Source organism: Ostrea edulis, chromosome 10 (genome assembly GCF_947568905.1).
Source record: "Ostrea edulis chromosome 10, xbOstEdul1.1, whole genome shotgun sequence".
Taxonomy (NCBI): domain Eukaryota; kingdom Metazoa; phylum Mollusca; class Bivalvia; order Ostreida; family Ostreidae; genus Ostrea; species Ostrea edulis.
In genome coordinates, this window is record NC_079173.1 from 15,106,910 (window position 1) to 15,134,579 (window position 27,670).

General features: G+C 34.7%; 2 protein-coding genes across 3 annotated transcripts; one reads left to right on the forward strand and one right to left on the reverse strand.

Annotated features, from left to right (window-relative positions):
- Positions 1 to 537: 537 nt before the first annotated feature.
- LOC125666892 (caspase-3-like) lies at positions 538 to 12,920 on the reverse strand. 2 transcript variants are annotated; one of them, XM_048900218.2, is made up of 7 exons: positions 12,759 to 12,920; positions 8,390 to 8,616; positions 7,351 to 7,660; positions 6,594 to 6,874; positions 4,991 to 5,187; positions 3,697 to 3,823; positions 538 to 1,796 (listed from the first exon to the last, which is right to left on the reverse strand). In XM_048900218.2, the coding sequence occupies exons 2-7, from the start codon at positions 8,442 to 8,444 to the stop codon at positions 1,528 to 1,530; spliced, it is 1,239 nt and encodes a 412-aa protein (XP_048756175.2). In that variant the 5' UTR covers positions 8,445 to 8,616; positions 12,759 to 12,920; the 3' UTR covers positions 538 to 1,527. The 2 variants fall into 2 exon arrangements, with proteins under 2 accessions (XP_048756175.2, XP_048756176.2); XM_048900219.2 differs by lacking the exon at positions 8,390 to 8,616 and having other exon boundaries at positions 12,759 to 12,911.
- A 2,793-nt stretch (positions 12,921 to 15,713) lies between these two features.
- On the forward strand, positions 15,714 to 26,927 carry LOC125666901 (proteasome subunit beta type-3-like). Its single transcript, XM_048900232.2, has 6 exons — positions 15,714 to 15,796; positions 18,850 to 19,034; positions 22,305 to 22,412; positions 23,719 to 23,896; positions 24,009 to 24,103; positions 26,768 to 26,927. The coding sequence occupies exons 1-6, from the start codon at positions 15,794 to 15,796 to the stop codon at positions 26,814 to 26,816; spliced, it is 618 nt and encodes a 205-aa protein (XP_048756189.1). The 5' UTR covers positions 15,714 to 15,793; the 3' UTR covers positions 26,817 to 26,927.
- The last annotated feature ends 743 nt before the right edge of the window (positions 26,928 to 27,670 follow it).

The following is a 27,670-nucleotide window of genomic DNA, read 5'->3' on the forward strand; positions in this document are numbered from 1 at the left end:
ACATAAAACTGTTCTATGTCTTCGTATAAAGAAAGTATATATGTTATTTAGTAACATTTAATATTTGGAATAAAATAGGGTTCAAATTTGCTAGTTTCGATATCAAGCTTCAAAATATATTCATCCTCATTAACATTTCCTTGAATACTTGTTTCTGTGTATTCTTATATAAACTGACTAAAAAATAAAAATGGAAATTATTACATTATCTTTTAAAACTACATGTAATTAAGGAGGTTCGGGCCTTGAAGGACCGACACTACAATCTGAGGATTCTACGTATATTTCCAACTGTATATACTGTTTTTGACAAAATAACATTATCACTTGCTTTTTGGTGTATTTCTAGGAGAACACAGAGTGACGAGTTATAGATATTCAAAATAACTAAATAAGAGATGCTTTCCAGCTTGTCCGGGCCTTCGAGGCCCTATGATGCAACCTCGCATTCAATATCACTGAGGTGTGTTCATTGATGCTGTATCTTTATCACTGTGTTTTTGTGATACGCATTCTATTAAATCACCTGATGCTACATTTTGTACGTTTTAGTCGTAAAATTTAATTAAGAGGAAATAACAAGTATATTATGAAATATTTTGTCAACTAACACAACCATTTTGAAAATAACTCAAAATTTTCAAGCAATATCTGACTTCATGTAAATATACTAATCATTACTCTCCATATTCCCATCTAATACCAAAGGGGGGGGGGGGTATGAAATGAATATTTTCATTTACATAATTATCGGTGATCAAAGAAAGAATTTTCTTCATGGTATCACAGAGTTCGGGACCCCTGTGTTTAATATATAAATGTATAGTTACGTATTGCAGACTGCATTTGGAATACCGTATATACTCACCTATAAGTCGGATTTTAGGGAGTTAAATTTTGGTCCAAACTCTCGATCCGACTTAAAGGAGTGTCCTAAGAAGATTGGTTTTTTGGATGGTGTAATGTATAGCCTAGTATTTTTTAAACAACAAAAAAATGGATGAAATAAACAAAATAGTAACTGATTAATTTGTTGAGAATAAAAGATGAAATATCGATGAATATCCCAAAACATTATTGGAACACAAATAAATACATAAGAGTATTGATATGAAATTGATTTGTTGGAAAAATATATCAAATATTGGCGCATTTTTCAAAATATTATTTGAAACACAGGTAAAAACATCAGTTCATTGATTTAAAATTGTCAACCGATTCTTGAAAAAAGTTGGACCAACTCACAAATGGGTCAATGGCAATTCCCTCTAAAATAACCTTATACATGTAACTATACAGTCGACTTATAGGCGAACCGACTTATAGGCGAGTATATACGGTATGCTTCTATAATGTTAGGTGGATATGTATTTACATATATCAGTTTCAATATATATACACAGTGTACACATGTATATACACACACAAATATATATATATATATATATATTGTCAAGTTTTATGAATAAGTTTAGAAATCCATTGTCCCTGTACAGCTCAAATCTTGTTTGGAATTCTTCAGTATTGTCACGTAGCTTCGATTCCCTTAGGCAGAAAATACAAGTCCTTTGTCAGAGTTGATGTGATGGCGGGTGCTGAGTAGTGTCTACTAGGACAGATGCCTTGCTCTCTCAGCTTACTGATGTACAATCTGTTTACATGGAGGAGAATGTCATTAATTTCCCGTGACCTTTGACCCTGCCGTAAAGGGTCATAACAGTTTTTCTGAAGCGTGTCCTTTAAGCCCTGAATGTACCAAGAGAGGGCGTTGTCATCTTCGTACCAGCCATAAGTACCTGCAAAGTCATCAAGCTATTGGTAATACCCATGTCTGAATATATATCAGATGAATTTATTTTCAAATTTCTCCTCTGAAAATTGGCAAGGCAAATAAGAGTGTACATGTACATACAAAATATATACAATATATATTTCTGATGAATTTATTTTTAAATTTCTCTTCTGAAAGTAGGCAAGGCAAATAAGAGTGTATATACAACAGGGCACCTCAAAGAAAAGTATCCCCTTGGTATTTTAATGACAACATGAGGCCCACAGGCCTTATTGGTCACCTGAGTTAAAAGTATCACTAGCCCCAAGAACTATGAAATCTACATGTATAATAATTTTCCTATTCTGCATATTTCAGCTAAATTCTAATATTCAACAGCAGTATAAAAAAAAAAGTGTTCTTAATACACAAATGCCCCCGAATGTTTATGTCATACTGATGGAAGACTTTACAAACTATATACAGTGTATTACATTAAAATTTTTTAATAACAAATATGACCAGCGGTGGATTGAAGGGGGTGCAGCCGGTGTGTCCCTCTCCCAAATTTTCAAATACCGTAAATCATGGTCTCTTGAAAAATTCTCGAGAGAGACGTTTAAAAACAAGATACAGTCATATTAGAAATGACAGAAAATAGTAAAAATGACAACATAGTAGATGGATTTCAAGCACTATAAAATCTGAAAAATCCAGGAGATTCCAGGGGCTTCTCCCCCTGGAACCCCACCAGCGCTTCGCTCTGGCCCCATTGTGATTATGAAATTTACAATTTTAGTAAAAGGCTACAATTCAGGTTTTTTTTTTAAGATCTTGATTTCAAGGGCCTGGGACTTTCCAAATGGGAAAAATAGCAACATTTGCTTGAAATTGGGAAAATGTCTCATGCAAAGAAGATGGGAGAATACCAAACCATAGTGTATTAAGGTACAATTGGACTCCTTCTGACTTTCAGTTTGGTCAAAGCTTACCTCATTCAAATAAGCAGAGGCCAAAAAATTAAGTTTACTAAATTACTTGACAATTTTGAAGCAAAATTGCAATCTGTGGGCCTGTGAAGAAGACATATGAACAATAAGGCTACCCTGCTTTGATTTGATTTCATGTTTGGGAATTTCAAAGCAAAAATTGGGAAAAATACCTGCTTTTTAGAACTGGGAATGGGATCTTATTATGACCCCCTACAGACCCTAAAAAGTCCCTGTACATGTACTTGTTCTTTCTAAATATCCATTTACTTCCAAATTAGTACCAATAACATTGAAGATGTTATTTAAATGTTTTACACATCAACACTATATGCCAAGTTTGGCCCCATCCTGGAGTCAAAACCTCTAGTCTGGGGATCATGAAATTTACAAGTTTGGTAGAGGGCTTCCTGCTTTACATGACAATGCAATTAGTATTCCTTACAGATTGATATGTGGTTCTACAGAGAAAAGATTTTTGAAAATTGGTCAATTTTTACCAAGTCACTGAGGCCCCAGGGGTGCAGGAATCCAGATATTTTCAATTTATGTCATCCTTGTCCCAAAGATGCTTTATACCAAATTTGAAGAGAATTGGAATGGTAGTTATGAAGCAAAAACCTTAAATTATTACCGTACAACACACGATAACTGACACAGTGACAGACCAATAGTAATGTAGGTCACCTGAGTGACTCAGGTGACCTAAAAATACAGATTATGTCTTTGACATATGACTATGAGTAATAGAAAGTTTCTCCCTGCCAACTCTGTAATATACGAGACACATTCTGACACGAAACTCTACAGATGGTGGACACAAAATTCTTCTACTCATATTCTCTGATGGTCATGTATATATGCTTGCTTAATCTATGATGATCATATAAACATTTGCATATTCTTTAATGGTCATACATGTGATGGGATAAATACCTGGCAGAGTAGAGATTTGAACCAAGATATCGGAATCTGTTGGAATCTTACGGACCTCAGGTTCCATCGATGTAGGACCACTTCTCCCAACCGAGTCAGCTATGTTGTATGTAAAAGCTGGACACAACTAAATAATTATACATATAGAGTTAAACGTTATATATATATATATATATATATATAAGCACTGAAAAGGCCACGACACTTGGTTATTTAAAACTCAAATTTTCGATGCAAACCGCGTCTTTATCAAGAGACATTGATAAAGACGCTGTTTGTGTCGAAAATTTGAGTTTTAAATAACCAACAGTGTCGTGGCCTTTTCAGTGCTTTTATAAATTTCTTTACTGGCCTTGTATCTTCTCAGATCCGACACTTTAAGAAAGTAGGGTGTTGTTGGGTTTTCGTGCTTTTATATATATGTGTGTGTGTATATATATGATTAAAAAATGCTTTTAAAATTGTCAAAGGACCATTTGTGACCAAAATCGCACATACATGTAGCTCATGTAAAAGTAAAAGTAATGCAGTAAAGGACTTGGTTCACTCCATACGTAAAAGGGTCATTCATTTTCCATTGTGAACAAATCTTTGTGTTTATCTTCAGATCTTAAGCATAATGTGAAGACAAAAGCTTTTATTAGCTAATCCTTAACAGAAAGGAAAAAACGGCATGCAATGATTTAATGAGAAAATGTTGCATTTTGATATATACATGTATTTTTAAAAAAAGAATTTGCAATCAACAGTTGCACTCTATACACAATTTTGAAAATGTCCTAAATTATGGTTGTTTTGAAGGAAAATATGACAAAATGGTTACAAGGATATTACACTTTGTGATATAAAGTACAGACTATTTTGAAAATTACATCATTATCATATTCTTAACCACTATGCACACGCTAAATATTTTGTATGACAAAAGATAAATATTATGTTGTGATAAATATTACAAATCTTTTATTTTCTTTAAAAATTATCGGACACCTTTTAAAATATGCAAACCTTGTTATTTTGTCTGATAACTTTTTCAAAAGACACATGTAATAATTAATGCATTTAAAATTTGGCCTCTAAATGAATGAAAATTTTTTGAATGGGAAATAGCGGTAAAACACTATAAAAAGAAAAATTTAGCACCCATCAAATATTCCTCAAAGTTATTTGGAAGAGATATTTTACAATTTACAAACCACACACATCTTATTACAACTTAAATTCAAATATCAAGCAAATAAATCTAAATTCTCATTTTTTGCTTGTCCAATTAAGTTTGCATGCATTAATTTACCTGCATGAAAAATAGTTTTGGTTTCATGGCCAAGGAGGGGCATTTATCAGCTTTGAACTGTGCAACGACTTCTTCCACCGGGATCAGCTTGTCCCTTTCTCCCTCACAACACATTATACTGCCATCTATTCCGTAACTAAGGACAACCATAAGGAAACAATCACAGTCACTGAAGTCATTCAGCGCAGGGTTGGTAACTAAAATAAAACAAGTTAGATAGGGTTAAACGCAATAGGACAATGTAAACAAAGAATAATAATCACATCCAATTATATCTTATCGTCGGAACCAACGAGTTTTCTCTCTGTTAAACTGTGTTGAATGTTGAATGCAGTTTAACAGAGAGAAAACTGTGGGTTCCAAAGATTATATTTGTATTATCATTTTTCTTGAGGGGTGTTGGGAAGGGTGAGGGGACAGGTGTCATATCTTTTATTTGAGCTGAAGATTTTTGAAAGTTGCAGTCTATGCGAAAGACATCGGACCGTCGGACCTGACCGATGTGCAGTGCTTCAGGTCCGATGTGTCATTTTTTACACCGGACCGGAATGTCCGATGTCTCAGTATTCGGTTTTAAGCTTTATTATTTTGACACGGAGTCAATTTAAAAATGTTTGTTATAAGTAAAAAATATCACACAAATCCAAATACGTAAATGAATGTGATTAAACCGCATGGACCGTCTAAAGTATTATGCGGGAAGGATCCCTGGTATAGTATTACTAGTATAATAAATAAGATTTCCTTGGTTTTGCATTTTCACGTGTTTCTCTTTTTTTACATTAGGTTTTTCGGTCTGATAAAATTTGGTTCGGTCCGGTGTGTTCATTGATTACACAGGACCGAATGTCCTGTGTGGTCCAAAAAACTTTCGAATAGACTGAAGTTGGTCACTTATTGGTTATTTCTGTCCCCCTTGTCCCAAAGATGCTTCATACCAAATTTGAAAAGATTTGGAATGGTAGCTATCAAGAAGATAAGGATGTTCAATTGTTGACAACGGATGCTGACCAATTACATGTACAATAGGTCAGGTGACCTCGCTCACCTGAACCACCTTGGTCCTGCCGTTGTTCAAGGTCAACACCAAAGTATTATAAGGTGTCTTGCCATAAAGAATCTATATACAAAATATGAAAGCCCTATTTTGTTCAGGAAATATTAAATATATCAGAGTTTTTTAAGTAGTTACATTGTAAAACTCCCAAGTCAAAAGATTAAAACACCATTGTGTCACAAAGTCTTGGCTTAAAGAACCTCTATACAAAATATGAAAACCCTACCTACATGTAAAATTGTTCCTGATATGTTTAATAGGTTTTGTTTTCTTAAAAGTAGGTCAAACTCAGAGGTCAAGGTCACAAGGTCAAACAACATGATATGAAATGAAAGGTCTTGCCATAAGAAATTCATACACAAGTCTTAGATATGAAAGATTTACCTCAGATAGTTCTAGACAAAGACATATTGAATATGTAAGATTTTTATTAAAAGTAGGTCAAACTTCCAGGTCAAGGTCACAAGATCACACACCATCGGATCACATGAAAGGTCTTGCCACAAGGAATGTATAAACAATATAGGTTGTGCTGCATTTCTATACCATCTTGAATTAGTTCCTCCAACCGCTTTGAGGACACATCATTGACCACCATATTCTTGTGACCCATTCTTTGGGTTACAGGTGTAAACATCAGATGCTCCAACAGATTTTCCATGGCCGAGGCATCGTGGATTGATTCCTCTCGCTCGGGTCTCTGTCGGACATCAGCGTAGTTCATGTTGTTGATGATGAGGGCTATACCTCTCTTTCGATGGTCCATTTTATATTCTGTGTCGTGGAAGACAGAACTGGGTATGTCGATGTAGGGGACCTCCTGTGGTCTATAGAGAAAAAAAAAAACCTACATATTGCTGCAGTGAATGTAAAAATTAAAAAACTAGAATGACAACAAACATATCCAAAGTTGCAAAATTTTGGACGGCATGACATGATCGAGGATTCAGGAGAACCTTGTTTCTGGGCCATTGCATCATCATGGTGTACAGCAAGTGGTGTCATATCATAAATTTCCTGCTCATGTGTACAGCAAGTGGTGTCATATCATAAATTTCCTGCTCATCTCAGATGCATATAATTACTTTACAAACATCACAAAAACATTACTCGGCTATGAAGTGGGCCAGTGCATAATCAAATTTTAAAATGAGAAACCTTTTGGGCTTCACAAGACATAACAGAAGGCAGGTTTTAAAATGGTTACTGGTATATACATATAATTATATATGTTTCTTCAATAGCACCACTCCGTTGGATACATGTAAATATGTATGGAGTATAGTTTAACAATGTATCTTACCTTCGTGATGTGTTAGTCTTGGCTTTGATCCCCGAGTTGTAGGGTCCAAAGGAAAGACTGGCTGGTTCAATGTATGGCTTCACCCCCTCAGACAAAAACCTGCTGTCATCATTGACCAAATGGGGGGAATCTTCTTCCATGCTCATCACATCACCATCAATTTCTAACGACTGTTGTGAATGATACGTGGGTTTGTGATATTGCCGAGGATGGAATTGCATACTCTGATCACCGATACGCATGTAGTTAGGTGCCTGTACCACTCTAGCATCTAGCCTAGAGTTTCTTTTTATCTCCATAGTGGTATAATCTAAAATTACAGAAATCAGTACACTGTATCAATTAATTTAAATATCTGGCAAATGTTAACTGTTTAACTATTTTACTCTGTGTGCTTAACTTGTATTCTATAGTGTGCACAAAGAATGACAACTCTTTTTAAACCACAGTTGTCTTTATTTTGTGATTACAAATTGGTAAACTTTTTATCTTTTTAAAATCAATTGAGTTTTCATTTGCACAAATCAATGTTGTAACTTCTGTTATATATATATAAAGTAACTAACTGAATGAAATTGAAAGGTGAACTGAGGAATGGAAAATGTAACAAAAAGCTGAGAATTACAAAATGTAGAATTGTATTATATAAAACACGTCCATGCACACACACTTAAAACTAAAATAACCCCATTACCATGATTACCATCTCAAGCATTCATTTGATAATCTCAAGACTGGTTACACCAAGTCATATATACATGTACATATAGGAAATAAAATTTGTTGGATTAATTACAACAGATATTTGTTATTTGGGGTTACTTTGTTACATATCTATATATAGCTAATCAGGGGTGCACAGGAATGACAATGAAACAAAATTTTACACCATCCTTCCAGCCCCTCCTCAGTGTATCTGACACAGGGTACAGCAAACTGTCCTGATTAGATATGGGTGTAACTGATGACCCCCCCCCCCCTTTCCAATGAGGGAGGCAATTTGAATTATATTTTGACATTAACAATTAAGGAAACTCACCAACTGAAACAGGACCGTGTTGGACTGGACAACAGTCTACTTCTAAGTCATCCATTTTAAGAATTCTCTTTTTATATGTATAAAGATTGGGTTTTCTTTTCTTTTCAACACTGCAGCCAATACAATAACCCAAGGTGACTCCTTATGTTCCTTCAATATATTCCTGATAAATGTGTGTAGCTTATACTACATGCTTATAACAGTACATGTATGTCTCCTTTTTATACCTGAAAAACATATATATAAGACAGAATGAGTAACACTGGTCTATATACATATACACATGATGTACCAATGACGTGTATCAAAAAATCAGTCAGTTCATTTGATTGATTAATTGAGTGTGTCTTAATTGTTTAACGTCTCTCTCAAGAATTTTTCATTCATATATATAATGGCAGTGATTTTTCTACATTTTTAACAAGGGTCCTGTGGCTTTCGAATTGGGGAAAATTATCGACATTCGACATTTCAGTCAAATTGGGAAAAATCAATTTTATCGTAAATAAGTTTTAAAATCATATCAAAAATTATATTATCTTTATTTTACATGTCTTATTTTCTTTGACTTTCTAAAATTTCATCTATTCTATCCAAATCACCATTCCCATAACTCTTATATAATTCATATCGAATGTTTATTTTTTTCAAATACATTTTCCTTTCATAATTCTATTATTGGGGAAAATGCAAGCTAAATTGGGAAAAAATTGGCAATTTTTAGGAGGGGAAAGGGCCGAAATTCGGACCCAAAATGGGCCTAAAAAAATCACTGAATGGAGATGTCACCAAGACCAGTGAAGGACTTCAAATTTAGGCCTTTGCTAGGCGCTTACGGCCATTGAGTAGTGAGGGTTCTCTAGCGTGTCACACCTACTGTTACACGGGACATCCGTTTTTAAGGTCATCTCCAAGGACCCGTGACATTCACACCTGATGCTGAGCGTTTGGCGATGGAACTGTCACTACCTGTTTTAATGACTTTGGTCTGTTGCGGCTATTATTCGAACCCCGGCTTTACGCATGCAGGGTGAACACTCTAACTTCCAGACCACTGCGGCGGTTGTCAGTTCAATTTAAATGCTAAAAATGGCTGAAGGTCTTAAAGTCAGGCATGACCAGTAGTTGTGTGCCCATTCAGTTTGTTGTCCCCCTTGGGGCATGTCAAAAATGACTGATTTTCAAAGAGAGCATTCATATTTTTACTAAGAGTGAAATAAGCAATAGAAACAGCTAGGAATAATATACAATCATACAACCCCACTACAGGGTTTTTTGAAGATCTTGATTTCAAGGGCCTGGGCTTTTCCTATTGGGAAAAATAGCAACATTTGCTTGAAACTGGGAAAAATGTTTCATACAAAGAAGTGGGGAGAAAACCAGTCCAGAGTGCACTTAGGTGTGATTGGACTCCTTCTGACTTTCAATTTGGTCAAAGTTTACATCATTCAAATAAGCAGAGGTCAGAATATTAAGTTTACTTAACAATTTTGAAGCAAAAATGTCATCTGTGGGCCTGTGAAGAAGATTTGTGAACAAATAGGCTACTCTGCTTGATTTTGTTTCATTGTTTGGGAATTTCAAAGCAAATATTGGGGAAATTACCTGCTTTTTAGCATTGGGAATGGGACCTTATTTCGGCCCCCTACATACTCTAAAAAAAATCCCTGCATTACCCACCATTTAATTAATGCATTTACAGTGTTTTTCACACCAATTTTAAAAGCAACCTTATGCCCTATTGATATGGGAAAAATCATTGAAATTTTTGGATATTGGGAAGTTTTCAATGATGAATTCTTCCACGTTTGAAAATCACGCACACACAACTATTGATTTTTGTAACTATAGCCTTGTTTTGCGACCTCAAATTTATCATGCAACATAGCATTGCACATCATAAAGTTGGCATTATACAAACTTCTAAAACCGTTTCATTTAATGACATAAAACATCCTGTTACTGTCCAATATTCTCGTTTGGATGCTAATTTCATAAAGTTGAATAAAGCTATTATATTCAAATTCTGGCACCATCGTGGGAATTTTTGTGAGAGAAAACTGCCTGAATAAGGTCCAAGTTAATTCTAATGTACATGTGAAAAACCTGTAAACTTTTTAGGTATATATGTTAATCATGCTGAACCACAACCTTTGGACATACCAAGTACATGGCTAACATTAGCATGACCCAATTTAAAGGTTATGTTATAAGGCCAAACATCTTAATTATTGGTTTGCAGGGTTTGACACTAAGGCACATCCGACCGACCGAGTCTACTAAATGATAGGTCCGGTCGGGTAAAATGTCGATTTACTAGTCCCGACTGGTCGTGTTAAATAATAAACAAGAAACTACCAATCTTGAATCGTGTGGTGGAATAATCTCTATTTTTAGTTCTAATAAATAAGTCGCGGTCGGTAGTGATGTTTTACGACATCTACTCGATGTTAATTTTAAACAGTTTATTTGAATTGACTATAATAAAGTGTTTATCAAGTTCATAAATTACGTAGTAAATGTTTGTCATTAACATGAAGTATTTAAATATGGAGAAACTATCAGGGTTTTTTTCTGGAAAGTTGGTCAGGGCTAGTGGATATAAAGTCAGGTCTAGTAAAACTCATTTGAAGTAGCCCGACTGGTCTAGTGCTCAAAAAAGTAAATGTCAAACCCTGGTTTGAGGAAAAGTTGGTAGTCCTTATGCTTTTGGAAGGTTATTGTTAATATATGTTCAAAATGTTGGGAATTATTGTATATAAATAGTGAGAATAGTAATTAAATCTATAAATTCCATAAAAACAATCCAATAATATGATCTAATGTACATATAAAGTCTATAATGTCTATGTTCAAATGCTGATAAAATGATATGTCTAATATTGATTATTTTCTAGTATAGGTACACAATACATTAGTGTTGTACTGATAATCAGAAAACATCGATTAACGACGAAAAAAAGCTACCGATTCCGATGATCGATTATTATTTTTCATAATCGATCATCGGATCCACACATCTCATAGAGCGCATTCCGGAATTAGAGAGAGTATTTTCTCTTGCTGGTGGTTTGATGTCAAAAAAGAGAAGTAGGCTGAGTGCAGATAATGTAGATTTGTTTATTTTTTTTGAGCAAAAACATGAGTAAATTTTGGTGAGAGATTGAATGGTATTATGAGTTAGATTAAAATGCTGAGTTTTACATCATACTGGTGTTTAGTTTATCTTGCTATTTCTCTCCTAGAAAGAGCTGTTAACTATTTGTTTAAGAAATGTAATGCTTTGTATTGAATAAAAAACAAATCTGCACTAGTACTTTTTTATGTTTTAATTTTGAATAATATATAGTTAAATTTCCGTCTCTGATCTCCGTGTAAGATTCAATATGGATATGCATCTCACCTTCCAATGGCATCCATCATAATTATGAGCTAGTTATATATCCAACTATCCAACCAGCACAAAGCTAAGGTGATTATGAACTATAAGGTGCTTATATAGAAAGTGCAAAAGCATCAAGACAACATAGAAAACATCATATTGAGTTATTGATATTAGCTAATTGATATATAATTGAAGATTTTTTTTTAAAAAATAACCTGCAAGATTATGCTTTATATAGTAAAAATGTAACATCCGATTATAATCGGAAAATCGCATCGGAAGCAGCAACCGATTCTAACCGATGATCGATTATGAAAGTGAACCGATGCCCCATCACTACTGAATACATGAATAGTCTCACAAAGTCACCATGCACATATACAGTATTATGAAACACAGGAAATTCACCAAACTGTGAATTGTACATACAAGAGTAAATGCATAATTTAGGAGTATGAAATGGATAAAAATAAGTTACTTATCACTAAAAATGTGTTTCCCTTGATATCATTTATGTATAAACAAATATGGCTGACGTAGAATTCAGCCTTTGTGCTTCAATAATAAATCTATCAAATTGCTTTGAAATATTTTAAATACAGATAAAGTAAATTTATAACACGGTAAATCTAAATAGGCTACCATGTAAAATAAGCTAATATTTTATCTTACTCAAGTTACTGCTTCTTGAAACGGATACCTTCTTTAGATGACAGATGGTTTGTGAACTTGTTTTTAAACTACATCAAAAGGGAAGTTATTTAGTGGATAGGTATTATTGGATGCTATTAACAGGGAAATTTTCCACATTAAAATTTATCTGCAAACTTTGTGCAATCATGTGAATAGGTGTTGTTGTTTTTTTAATCTATAAATAGGCCTACATCTATATTTAGCATTTACGGATACTATTAAAAATCAAAGCAAAACAAAACAAGAAAGAATTAATAGGCCTAGTTTTGAATAATAATAACAATCACTTACTAAGTCTTTTAAATGACTGAATTTCCTCTGAAAATTTGTCCAAATCACTAAGAATTTCATCAAATTTAGGAATTCAGACGTACTTCGTCTTATCACCCAGGGTTTTCCGAGATCGCGAGAAGGGGTGTGCAAATGGGTAAATGTAGTAAGACGCATGTCACGTGTCCGTTGGATCCCGTGCTTTGTGCTGGTTGGTGAATTAAAAGGAATCGAAAGAAAAACAGAAATGAATAAATTCATAACATTAATAAATCTCATGTACGCTTACCTTTGAGGATCTCTGGTAATGGTGCAAATGCGGGAGTATAATTATAATCACTCCCGCAATATTTTCAACCATTCTTAGATTCTAAACATTTGATGGGGCTTTTTATGTTACAAATAAATTGATATCAAATAACAAAACAATCAGGTTCGTCCAAAATCTAGGCCCTAGAGCCACTATAAATTGCGAAATCTTTTATTCAGTTAACACACTCTGTGTAGCTGATAGAGTTAGACAACTGAGCCTTAATCATGTTTTTACTATTTTTCATGACCTTGCACCAAGATATACTTGTACGAGCATTTTGTCAGAAACAACAATGTTACTAGATCTAGAGCGAGTTCCAATTATAATCAAGTTCATGGTTCTAAGGGTGGGGGCTTATAAAGGTTCCAATCTTTACTATATCATGCTATTATAGACTGGAATTCTTCACCATTTGAAGTTAAGTCAGAATAGGGAGTTTGTATATAGAAATTGAACCTCATTCACGTTTTATTATTCATTTTAAAAAGTTTTTAATTGTACATTGATCTTACTATATTCAGGCCACACTACATCATTCATATACCAAAATATTTACACATTGCTGTCCATGCCATCCAATTGTAATATATTTTTTATTTATTGACAGATATACATGTATATTTCTAAATTCTCAAGGACAACATTGGAAATAAGCCATGATAATTTTGCTCTAATGGGTTATCCTAGGTAGACTGTGATATATATGTACACAATGCAGCTGTGATAATATCTTGTATGTGATGACAATACTGTAATAAATGACTGTGATAACATCTGGTATGCTAAGTTTTATACAATTGACATGTGTATTTATTAATTTATTTATATTTTGATGATGTTTTATACAAAAATGATTGCTCTGCCTGAATAAAACTACTACTACTACTACTACTACTACTACTACTATATTCTACGTTTCTTAGTCTACAACTTACAATTTATGAGGTTTATCTGATCTTTCTTTACCTCCAGATGTTTCGCAGTGCAGTATATGCTCCGGTGGCTTTAGAAATCCCAGCTGGTACACCTGCCTCTGAGTCCCCATCTGCGGTGATCTTACTATACATCTTCAATTTTTATACCATTTAGCGTGATGGGTTCATTTGATTTAGTTTGACCTTCACGATCTTGGATTTTGTGTTTTTAATTTTCAGTACAATTTTTCCTGCTGTTTTTACAAGCTGGTAGCTGCAGAACTGTAGCTCTCTGAAACAATATTTCTGTCAAAATATTTTTTCAGAGAGCTACAGTTCTGCAGCTAACAAGCTGGTTGGTTTAATTTTGCTTGTATGTCACAGTGTTGGTGGGGTAGCAGTGCTAGGTTATCTGTAAAGTCTAGGTCTTCCATCATTTCTGTTAAAGTCCAACTGATTCTTTTAATAGTGGTTGCCGGTTTCTAGCATGATCCAGTCATTGCAGAATGTGAAGAGAAGAGGGGGGAGCAGATATCCCTGTTTTACTCCCGTCTTCAGTTTGAACTCTTCTGAGAGGTTTGGTCCACAGTTCACTCTGGCATTTAGGTCTGTGTACAGCATCTTATTGATGGAGATGAGTTATAAATCTGGGGTCTCATAATGACTGGGAATTCTTTCTAAGGCAAGGCAGTTAACACTACTGTCAAAGGCTTTCGTATAATTGATACAATTGATGTTACGTGTAGAGTTCCATTCATTGTTCTGTTCTAGCATTTGCATTTGTCTGCGAGTAAATATCTGGTCGGCACATGACCTTCCCTTTCTAAAACATGCTTGTTCTTTACGTAGTAGAGGGATCTGTTAAGTATCATTCTGATTAGTACTTTCATTGTGACCGAGAGCCATCCCTCCATATAGTTGTTGCAGTTTGAGAGGTCTCCTTGTTTTGGCAGTTTAACTATAATTAAGGCCCGATTTCCAGAAAATTGGTGTCTCTTCCGATTCTGTACAGAATATTTGTCAAGATGGTACATGTATGTATCCAGTATTCTTCGGCCTTGAGAAGCTCTGCATTTATCTGATCTAAACCTGCCGCTTTTCCATTTTAATTCTTGCTATTGCCTTTTTATGATTTATCTCTCTACATTGAGTGGATCTGTATTATTGTCCAATGTATCCAAGTTTGACTAGAAGGAAATTTACTGATGATGAATTTTGCCTCCTTTGAGTACTGTTGATAAAGATGTGTTTCTGTTTGTAAGAGGGGATGTAACTGCACCTATAAAGGCTAAATACATGGTTATATTTTACACTTAAAATCACTAAAATTTAGGAGCCCTGCCTCTGGAAAAAATTCCACACCCCCACCCTCAAACAGATTTCCTGGATCCGCCCCTGTTCGGTACGTTTGTAAAAGAATTTCCCGAAAAAAGTTTATATTTTCATGTACCTACGGCTAGGTTACAAACAGTAACCTCTGAAAAATCTATAATAATTAAAAAAACAAACAAACAAAAAACCAAAAATATTCGGCTTTTCGGCTTTCGGCTGTACTAGTTTTATCGCTTGCCTTTATTTCGTGTAAAACGAACCCGATTTTAATTTCAGAAGTAAAACTTTTCACACCTCTTTCAAATCCATTCCTATATTTCTTCTTAACGATACTAATTTACTATTTATTACTGTATATTTGTTTATATCAAAGTTGTTGTGTTTTGCAAATACGAATACTAAATAGAAAAAAATTGTCAAAAGTCGGGATCGAGATTACCTAATATAGATGTGTGAAGTTACCCCCCTTTGTTGGTGACTTGCAAGAAAAAAGAAACATGGTATGCCTTTGATATTGTTACTTTAGTTACATGTAGTAAACCTTGTCCCAGATCTTGAGGACCATGTAAGTGTTTTGAAGTTTTCGATTCCAGTGTCCCACATCAGAATTATGGTGCAGTTCTGTACCATGACTAGTTAAAACTGTGTTTCGGGACAGGTCCTCACCAAAACCGGGTCCGCTTACGGCTTAGGACATTATTTTATCACTTTATCGGTAGAACATTCTATCTATACCATGACATATTTCTTTACGCCAGTATATTCCTTAATTTTAGGTCTGTATTGGGGTAGGGGGGGCAGAAAATGTGAGACTAACAGGTTGGCAACACTTCCCCTAGTATAGCGAGATATTCTCACTAAAATGCGATTATCCCTCTTTAGACTTTAGCGAGAGAGTAAACATTACCATCAACAGGTGTTTTGGTGGTTTTATTGAAAATAATGGCAAATTCCGTGCAATGCTGAATAAGTGCAACACACTCTCGGCTTGAAGTGATTTGTCTCTATAAAATTGAGAACTCAGTCAAGAAATTTCATATCATCGTTGCTGCGTAATAGGGAAGGAGGCTGAAATCCAGTGCACAGCGTGTGTGTTTTTGTTTTGATTTATATATTTGCAGAAGTATCAGACATTTCTTTCAGCACTTTTTCTTCCTTTCACATGAAAAACGAAGAGAGGAACTCCACGGGCGTTTTTTCTTGGTTGTACAGGATAATTTACTCTCACTAAAGAAGGATAATCGAGTTTTAGCGAGACGTTCTCACTATATAGGGGAAGTGTTCCCAACCTGACTAATAGAATCCTTCATTAGTACGAGTGTGGGATTGGGAAATTCCACCGAGGGGACCAGATTCGCAGTTTAGGATGAGGCTTTGCCAAGTCCACACAGCGAATATAGTGTTAAATCTAGGATCTATAAAGGGCACACATATCATATGTTCAAAAGGGCACTTTTCGTTGCAGCAAGACAATTTCGGGCCACTTTCATTGTATCATACTCAGGGCCTGAAGCTAACTTTTTATGTCACCAGTCCAGCCGGACTGATGGAGTATAATTTCAACCAGTGCACAGAAAAATTTACCAGTCCGACAGAATTTTCCAGAAAAAATTTATAAAACATATTTCGTTAATGTTATTAAAATGAAATTTAACTCAATATGCCTCACACAATTTTGTAACACTTGAATTTGGGATTTATATTTAAGAATCAGATTCGTCTGATATGATCTACAGATCGAAGCATGTCAAATGTGTGTATAAAATTTCATAAGTATATTTTCCAAAATGATGCTTTAAAAAATTAACCAGTCCCATCGGACTGACTAAAACAAATGTCAGTCAGTCCGCCAGACTTTTAACCAGTCACAGACTGACGGGCATATGTTAATTTCGAGCCCTGATACTATGATAGTAATAGAATGATCATTTAGCCTCTGTAAAGTTAATACCTGCTGCCTTGATTGTAAACTTTTCAATCAACCTTGCAAAATAATTAGAACGATTGTTTATATTAACAGATATTTTAAAAAAAAAAAATTAGAGAAAAAGGGCATTGCGCAGTTAAAAAGGGCATGGTGCCAGCCAAAAAGGGCATGGCGCAGTTAAAAAGGGCATGGTGCCAGCCAAAAAGGGCATGGCGCAGTTAAAAAGGGCATGGTGCCAGCCAAAAAGGGCATGGCGCAGTTAAAAAGGGCATGGTGCCAGCCAAAAAGGGCATGGCGCAGTTAAAAAGGGCATGGTGCCAGCCAAAAAGGGCATGGTGCAGCGCCATGCTAATTTGCTTTAGATTTAACACTAGAATATTGTTCCAGAGGTGTAATTTCCATATTCCATTCGAGTAAGTTATGAAGGATTATTTTTCTCACATTTTATTCACAGTTTAGTGCAAAAATTCAAGAGCTTTGAGAAAATTCAAAATTATCAAAATCCTCATTTGAACTTCAACTATAAAGCTAATTAGATAATCAGAAAGAGCATACCTGAAAATGATTCACACTACAAGTGTAAATTAAAAAACCCAGGTTGTCCACCAGAAAGCTATATTAATTAAGTATATTTGTTATTTAACACATTATAGTTGCATTTTGTCAAAAATATTGTCAGTCAGAGAGCAGCGTTCTGGTCTGAAAACTTTGCCTGCAATGCTTGTATTAACATGATTAAGTAGCATGTTAGTCCCTGATCTCATATCACTTAGATGAAATTTAAAATATTTACCTAAAGTCCTTCAATTGATTTCATAACTTTATTAAAAATTTCCATTAAAAAAATCAATTGAATTATTCATAAATGACCATTGAATGAACACATTAAAAAAAGAAATATGTCTTTATTTTAAAGAATGTATTTTTAATGTATCATGTTTTAAAAATTATTAATCACTTTCATTGAAAAGAAAAACTTAGAAATGATATGTAATTCAAATGTAATTGGAAAGTAATGGTCATTACTGGCATTTTTATGAAAGTAATGCATTACAATACAATTACTTGTAATTCAAAACTGGGTGCATTACACATTACACCCTATTACTTTAAATAAAATATGTAATGATTACACATTACCATTACCCCAGGTCTGCCCCATACACGATAGTTGGTAGGTTTGAACCTTATATCCCTACATAGTTGTACCCTCCACTAATGGAAGTAAGATATTTGATTTGAAAGAAAATGGGAAAAATCTGAAATAGGTTAAATAAAAATCTTCAAAACTCTATTTCATGGCAAGGCAGTGATTTTCCTGAAAATTTATTTAATGACCCCCATGTAACAATGACACATTGTAATTTCATACAACAATTAAATATTTCAGCAATCACATAAATAGTAATAAAATTTCTGTGTTTGATCCCTCTCCTGTAATACATGTAGATCTAATTAATTTATCTACTTCAAAATCCATTCAATAGCATTCACAAGCCTAGAATGAGTTTAGTGTACAGGACGTGTCGAAAAAGATGGTCATTGTGGGTCCACTACTGTCTTTACTTGGTCAGCTCACCAGTTTCTTCTTTATGGTGATCATACAATGTGTATCACATTTTTCAGTCCATTTTGGAATACAATGGTGCGGCCATCATAGCCATGAAAGGCCGAGATTGTGTGGCCATTGCCTCGGACCGAAGGTTTGGAATACAGGCCCAGACGGTCAGCACAAACTTCCAGAAAATCTTTGAGATGGGGCCAAGATTATACATTGGATTGCCTGGACTAGGCACAGATGTCCAAACAGTGTAAGTTACCCGGCTGATTCTGTTGTGAATGTAGACAGGTCACTTTTGTACAGCACCTGTATAATGCTTTCTACATGAACTCTACATTGTAGCAGTGATTGATTTAGCACCTTAGGCTTAATGTAATTTAATGCTACAATGTATGAACTTTACATTTTAGCAGGGTTGGCAAAAAAGTGGTCAATATTATTATGAGTATTGACCGGGCCGGTGGTCAATACTGGTTAAAACTGGTCAATACTGGCTAATACTGGTGGATTGAAGATTATTTGGTCATTATAGTCTGTGTTATTTATTTTAAATGTTTATCGCAATTCACCTTTGAATTAGAACGCTTTGGCCGATATAGTATTGCGTTGTGTGACGACACAATTGAATCTGTTTGTAACACAATTGCGAAATGCAACTGAAACTCTCATTGGTCCATATGTATAAGTCCGCCCAAATTCCCTTATACGGGAGTAGTCAACATTTTAAAACATGACGGCCAGATGCTAGATGGGAAAAAAACTTCAAAGGAAAAAAGAGAAAAAGTTGTATTCTTGTGTTGTTGTCTCATAAATTTAATATTTAAAAAAATTCCTAACATATTTTCCTACTATACTTGTGTCCAAACATACCTTCAAATATTTATTAAAGCCCCATACGACCCAAAAACTTGACCACAGCTTTTGATGATTTCGTTCGTAGACGTAGCCATGTTAGGTAGCCAGTCAATTCGAATCCCGGTTCATTTCCATACTGACACAATAGCGTCTAGATGTGTACTAATACTCCACAAATATTTTAGCTAAATAGTTTAAATAATATACCACGTATCCCAGTCCTATTAAATGATAATTATTCAAATAGCTAAACTCACGGCGATGCGGCTTTCATTAGTCAAGGGCGGCCGCTCCGGCCGGTTTCCATCTAATGAGCTTATGTAGCATTGCATTTTCGTTAATCAAGAGCTTATTTTACCTTTACAAAAACTGGTACAAAAAATGTTTTAATTTCTATTAATTGATCGTGTTGATAATAAATGAAGAGCGAATACATAACTTACAACCAATTTTATGAATAGATACCAATAGCAAGAGTTCGAATTGACCGGCTACCTAACATGGCTACGTCAACAAACGAAATCATTTGAAGCTGCGAGTTTTCGGGTCGTGTGTGGCTTTAATGAATATTTGAAGGTATGTTTGGACACAAGTATATAGTAGGAAAATATGTTAAGATTTTTTTATATTGGGTTTATGAGACAGCAATACAAGAATACATCGATATCAGGCCTCAACCGTCCGCAGCTTTTTGTGACCCGTAAACAGAATTCAGGTTTTTGTAAGAGGTGGATCTGTTTAAAGAGCTACAGTTCTCCAGCTACACTGAATCCGCTCGAGAAAGTGGGCGGGCTGTAATCGGCCAATGAAAACTCTTGTTGTATTACATTAAATATGTCATTCAAATTGTTCAATCGTCTCATTCAATTGTGTCGTCACACAACGCAATACTATATCGGGTAAAGCGTTCTAATTCAAAGGTGAATTGCGATAAGTGACCATTATGGTAAATACTGTAATTCATAACATGCACTATCAGTTTATAATATACTTATAAGTCATAATATTTAGGTAAATAATGTACAAATGACTGTTGAATTGGGGAAGATGTGAAAGTTTCTGTTCAAATTTCTTAGTTTAACAAGAACAATGAACCTATAAGTATTGTTTCATCAATCTTCATTTTAACTGTTGAATAAACATTTGAGGGGGTGGGTTGGTGATGTTTTCATAACTGGTCATCTCTGGCCCCAGCCTATGCTTATTATACCCCCCCCCCCCCCAGGGGGGGTATACTGGAATCGGGTTGTCTGTCTGTACGTCCGTCTGTAGACGCAATGGTTTCCGGGCTCTAAAGCATTATCCTTTCCACCTACTGTCACAATATCAATATATATATGGACTACCCATGGGATGAAGATGTTCCCTATCAATTTTGGGGTCCAAAGGTCAAGCGCACTGGACATCGAAGTAGCAATATGGTTTCCGGGCTCTAAAGCGTTATCCTTTCCACCTACAGTCACCATATCATACATATGGACTACCCATGGGATGAAGATGTTCCCTATTGAATTTGGGGTCAAAAGGTCAAAGGTCAAGCGCACTGGACATTGAAGTAGCAATATGGTTTCCGGGCTCTAAAGCGTTATCCTTTCCACCTACAGTCACCATATCATACATATGGACTACCCATGGAATGAAGATGTTCCCTATTGAATTTGGGGTCAAAAGGTCAAAGGTCACGTGCACTGGACATCGAAGTAGCAATATGGTTTCCATTTAAATTCATTAACGGCTTTTTTCATCGCATGGAGATGCTGTGTTCCTAGATAATCCATTTATCCCACAAACGAGAATACCCAAGGTTTTTCATGCCATTTGATTTTTACACTCAGAAAAGAGGTAGTTTATACCTATTACCAACACCCTTTGGGAGATTGGGGTAAGCAGGGGGGGGGGGGGGTATTCTTAGTGAATATTGCTCACAGTACCTTTTGTTAAGACCTGTCAACTCTGCTTCCTCTGCTCAGGTAATGTCCAGCTACCTTTTATTCTTGATCTGTCCAGGTACATGTATTAAGAGTTCTGTCTCCAATCGTCAAGCTATGCTATAGAACTGTGACCCTCTGGTAAGTACTGAAGATACTTCGGTCAGTTTCAGCAAACCAAATATATTAAATTTATGAAATTACATTTGATTATCTAATGAAAAATATCAATCAACATTTGATCCATATAATGAAAAGACCTAATTTATCTTTGCAAGAAATGTACAAAAATAGGAAAATGGACAGTTTAAATCACAATTGACCATTATTGACCAGTATTGACCAGTTGGGGAGTATTAACCGGGACGGTTAAAACCACTGGTTAAAACCGGGGACAGTTTTAACCGCCCAACCCTGCATTTTAGCAGTGATTGATTTAGCACCTTAGGCTGAATGTAATTTAATGCTACAATGTATGAACTCTACATTTTAGCAGTGATTGATTTAGCGCCTTAGGCTGAATGTAATTTAATGCTACAATGTATGAACTCTACATTTTAGCAGTGATTGATTTAGCGCCTTAGGCTGAATGTAATTTAATGCTACAATGTAAGGTCCTTTATGTGATGCTTGTCATTTCATCTCCATGATATCTAATTAATTTTTGTAAAGTATAGAAAACTATTTTTAAATGTTATTTTTGATTGAAATTTATCTTTGTCAATGTTTCTTCACAGACAGCAGCGTCTACAGTTCCGTGTGAATCTTTATGAATTGCGGGAAAATAGAAGAATTAAACCCAAAACATTCTTGAGCATGGTGTCGAATCTGCTTTATGAAAGGAGGTAAGGTGTTTAAAAATCTATGTGGGTCAGGTTCCCCTGTCTACCCCATTTTTATGCCCCCGAGATCGAAGATCAGGGGGCATATTGTTTTTGTCCTGTCTGTCATTTTGTAATTCTGTCATTCTGTCTGAAACTTTAACCTTGCTAATAACTTTTGAACAGTAAGTGATAGAGCTTTAATATTTCACATGAGTATTCCTTGTGACAAGACCTTTCCGTGAGTACAAACATTTTTGACCCCGTGACCTTGACCTTTGAGTTTTATCTACTTTTTGAAAACATTAACCTTGCTAATAACTTTTGAACAGTAAGAGATAGAACTTTGATATTTTACATTAGTATTCCTTGTGACAAGACCTTTCCGTGGGTACCAACATTTTTTACCCTTGACCTTGGAATTTGACCTACTTTTTGAAAACTTTAACCTTGCTAATAACTTTTGAACAGTAAGAGATAGAGCTTTGATATTTCACTTGAGTATTCCTTGTTACAAGATCTTTCCGTTGGTATTGAACCTTTTGACCTTGACATTTGACCTACTTTGATAAAAAAATTTTTTACATTGGTCATAACTTCTAAATGGTAAATATTAGAGCTTTCATATTGTACATGAGCATTTCTTTTGACAAGATCTTTCTACTGGTACCAAGATATTTGCCCTTGTGACCTTGGCCATCTTCGGAATTGGCCATTATCGGGGGCATTTGTGTTTCACAAATACATCTTGTTTAATCCTGATCTTAATTTTTTTAAGATTTAGGATTCAATGACTATAGATTCCTTATTTTACACTAGTACTTAATATCGCAAAATGACTAGTAGATGTCAAATCACGTGAACATGAATTCGAGTGATTTTATTTTGCAAGTGATGCTTGTTGCAAAATTACGTGATGATAAATTCCTCGCACATATTTAGGAATGTACGGTATTGTAATTGAATTAATTTCCCATGTTATCCAAAAAATGTTGATGAACCATGAAGTTTAAGACAACTAATATGGTATCATTTTGCATTTTGTATGCTCCAGCCAACACCCAGAATATATATATTCTGGCCAAACTGACCAAATATGTTTTACGTGTTCTACTGCTAAATATAGAATTGAAAACGAGTATAAAAAATAGTTGATAGAATCCTCCTAGAAATAACAAATTTATAGCGACAACTCTTAAAAGTTGAAGTAGTCAATAAATCTATACACTGAATGACAGTAAGTTTTGTAGATTATCAAACCTTAAGGTCAGAGATAAAGTGAAAAGAATTTGTTTCTGTATTTTGTGTTACAAGTTACGTCTCTCAACAGGTTCGGTCCATACTTCGTTGAACCAGTCATTGCAGGACTGGATCCTAAAACCTTTGAACCTTTCATTGCCTCGATGGATTTGATTGGTTGTCCCATGGTCACAGATGATTTTGTTGTCAGCGGTACTTGTTCAGAACAAATGTATGGAATGTGTGAATCAGTCTGGGAACCCAACATGGTAGGTGTAAGATTTTCATGATCATGTAAGTTTGCATGTCCAGCTAGATGTATTTATGATTAGGATATATTAGAATTGCTGTATTATATTTTAAGCAATGTTTTCTTGGCAGGAACCACAGGAGTTGTTTGAGTCAATATCACAGGCCCTGTTAAATGCAGTGGACCGTGACGCTGTGTCAGGGTGGGGAGGGATCGTCCATATCATGTAAGTGGCAGTCATTAGATATAGCGGTTATCATTAGATATAGTGGTTATCATTAGATATAGTGTTTATCATTAGATATAGCGGTTATCATTAGATATAGTGGTTATCATTAGATGTAGTGGTTATCATTAGATATAGTGGTTATCATTAGATATAGTGGTTATCATTAGATATAGTGGTTATCATTAGATATAGTGTTTATCATTAGATATAGCGGTTATCATTAGATATAGTGGTTATCATTAGATGTAGTGGTTATCATTAGATATAGTGGTTATTAGATGTAGCGGTTATCATTAGATGTAGCGGTTATCATTAGATGTAGATGTAGCGGTTATCATTAGATATAGTGGTTATCATTAGATATAGTGGTTATCATTAGATGTAGTGGTTATCATTAGATATAGTGGTTATCATTAGATATAGTGGTTATCATTAGATATAGTGTTTATCATTAGATATAGCGGTTATCATTAGATATAGTGGTTATCATTAGATGTAGTGGTTATCATTAGATATAGTGGTTATTAGATGTAGCGGTTATCATTAGATGTAGCGGTTATCATTAGATGTAGATGTAGCGGTTATCATTAGATATAGTGGTTATCATTAGATATAGTGGTTATCATTAGATGTAGTGGTTATCATTAGATATAGTGGTTATCATTAGATATAGTGGTTATCATTAGATATAGTGGTTATCATTAGATATAGTGTTTATCATTAGATATAGCGGTTATCATTAGATATAGTGGTTATCATTAGATGTAGTGGTTATCATTAGATATAGTGGTTATCATTAGATGTAGTGGTTATCATTAGATGTAGTGGTTATCATTAGATATAGTGGTTATTAGATGTAGCGGTTATCATTAGATGTAGCGGTTATCATTAGATGTAGATGTAGCGGTTATCATTAGATATAGCGGTTATCATTAGATGTAGTGGTTATCATTAGATATAGTGGTTATCATTAGATGTAGTGGTTATCATTAGATATAGTGGTTATCATTATTTACAAAACTCCTGCAGTGTTTATCATTAGATATAGTGGTTATCATTAGATGTAGTGGTTATCATTAGATGTAGTGGTTATCATTAGATATAGTGGTTATCATTAGATATAGTGGTTATCATTATTTACAAAACTCCTGCAGTGTTTATCATTAGATATAGTGGTTATCATTAGATATAGTGGTTATCATTAGATGTAGTGGTTATCATTAGATATAGTGGTTATCATTAGATATAGTGGTTATCATTAGATGTAGTGGTTATCATTAGATATAGTGGTTATCATTAGATGTAGTGGTTATCATTAGATATAGTGGTTATCATTATTTACAAAACTCCTGCAGTGTTTATCATTAGATATAAAACTCATGTGATGTTTATCATTAGATATAAAACTCATGTGGTGCCTATCATTAGATATAAAACTCATGTGGTGTTTATCATTAGATATAAAACTCATGTGGTGCCTATCATTAGATATAAAACTCATGTGGTGTTTATCATTAGATATAAAACTCATGTGGTGCCTATCATTAGATATAAAACTCATGTGATGTTTATCATTAGATATAAAACTCATGTGGTGCCTATCATTAGATATAAAACTCATGTGATGTTTATCATTAGATATAAAACTCATGTGATGTTTATCATTAGATATAAAACTCATGTGGTGCCTATCATTAGATATAAAACTCATGTGGTGCCTATCATTAGATATAAAACTCATGTGATGTTTATCATTAGATATAAAACTCATGTGGTGCCTATCATTAGATATAAAACTCATGTGATGTTTATCATTAGATATAAAACTCATGTGGTGCCTATCATTAGATATAAAACTCATGTGGTGCCTATCATTAGATATAAAACTCATGTGGTGTTTATCATTAGATATAAAACTCATGTGGTGTTTATCATTACATATAAAACTCACGTAAGTTGCTATCTTGAAATATGAAATGCACATAGTGGCTGTCAGTAAATAAGTGATGCTTTAAAACTGCAAAAATCATTATATTTTATTATTCATATGTTGGTATACTACTGATATTGTCCATTTACTTGTGTATACACCTGATTAGCAATTCATATATGTATGTACTCGTTTCCCCAACATGCTACATCCACATGTAGTTTGCAGTCCATGTAACCTATAGTTAATGTTGTAAACTTTCTTTTTTTGAAATTCCCTTCTTAATAAGCTCTCTTGCTGTTATGCCCTCTGGGCCCAAAATTGGAATAAACTTATCCTATTTTATAAAGCTCAGGTAAATATTAAGCCAATTTTGACCTTCTTTTTTTTTGGATAAAAATCTGATCATTTATTAATTTGTTACATTATTTGAAAATGTCAGTCCAACCATCCATGGCTGTTCAGCCATCTGTGACTGTTCCAACTTGTCCACTGACATGTCCACCTATAGTTCTAGTATTTCAGATTTCAAAAGATCACATCTAAATGTTTGTTAAATGTTTGTTTTTGAAGTCTGTTGTACTGATATATTGTGGTGTGTATAGGCAGATTTTAAAAGCAAGCATTATTGAATTTTTCTACAGTTACATAAATATCAGCACAATAAGCACTGAATGAATCACATCATTCCAATGATGAAGAAAACTATATTTTGTTCTTTTATTTGACAGTGAGAAAGATCAAGTTACAACACGGGAACTTAAAGGAAGAATGGATTGATACAGTGTAGTTCTAGGGATTTCAGTGCTAAGAACTGTAAAACATCCATTGTGTATTTTATGTCCATCTTTCATCTCTCTATTATTAATAATAAACATGTTACATGTGAAATACTTGTGACGTACTTAGTAAAGTTCTGCGATAGCACGGCTGTCAATAGATATATGCTGAAGTTGTTCTGCCCAATTAGTTTTCAGTAATTTGGACATATTTTGAGGTTAGGGGTTAGTCTTGATACAGTGATTCCTCAAGCACTTTCTCCCCTCAGGGCTGAGGAGTAATAAGCTTTCATGGGTGAGTTTCACAATGCACCTATATGCCTAACTAGATGATTGGCAGTATTATTGAATTAAGTCCGTAGTCTTTAGTGTTGACAACACACGTATCAGCACTTCGCCGCGAGTTACGTCCCTTTGCGGGGTCAGCCAAAGGTCAATCGCTGAAAGCCAAGTTTTCCTTCTTTACATCATTCGCTATGTTACGACTACGGACTTTTCATGAGATAGCGCACTATTAGACTCTGCAACATCATGAGATGTCTCAGAAAATTCTAGTGTTTGAATGTTCCCGCTTTTTCTGCACAACTTATACATCTGAAAAGAAATTCCCGGTGTACCTGTCTTTCATGACTGGATAGGAAGACAGTACGCAAATGTGAGGCCCTGATTGGATAAAATCTTCCTCCTGTTTCCACAGACGCCGGGGCATGTACATTACTGCGTCCATGACGCTCCGCTCACAATCAATGCTAGCAGTCTGAAAGTTGCACAAAGTGTACAATAATTTGTGTTTACAAATTCCAGGGATGTGACTGAATTCCTAAGAAATCAGAGGGAAAAAGGGAGGAAAACACC

What these genes read in the sequence shown, in the direction of transcription:
- LOC125666892 (XM_048900218.2), bottom strand. Translation starts at nt 8,444, where the DNA reads ATGGATGACTTAGAAGTAGACTGTTGTCCAGTCCAACACGGTCCTGTT. An exon ending in AAGACTAACACATCACGAAG is followed by an intron (nt 6,875 to 7,350) that starts GTAAGATACATT and finishes TTTTCTCTATAG; the next exon opens with ACCACAGGAGGTCCCCTACA. An exon ending in TCAAATCTCTACTCTGCCAG is followed by an intron (nt 1,797 to 3,696) that starts GTATTTATCCCA and finishes ATGACTTTGCAG; the next exon opens with GTACTTATGGCTGGTACGAA.
- LOC125666901 (XM_048900232.2), top strand. An exon ending in GGCACAGATGTCCAAACAGT is followed by an intron (nt 19,035 to 22,304) that starts GTAAGTTACCCG and finishes GTTTCTTCACAG; the next exon opens with ACAGCAGCGTCTACAGTTCC. An exon ending in AATCTGCTTTATGAAAGGAG is followed by an intron (nt 22,413 to 23,718) that starts GTAAGGTGTTTA and finishes GTCTCTCAACAG; the next exon opens with GTTCGGTCCATACTTCGTTG.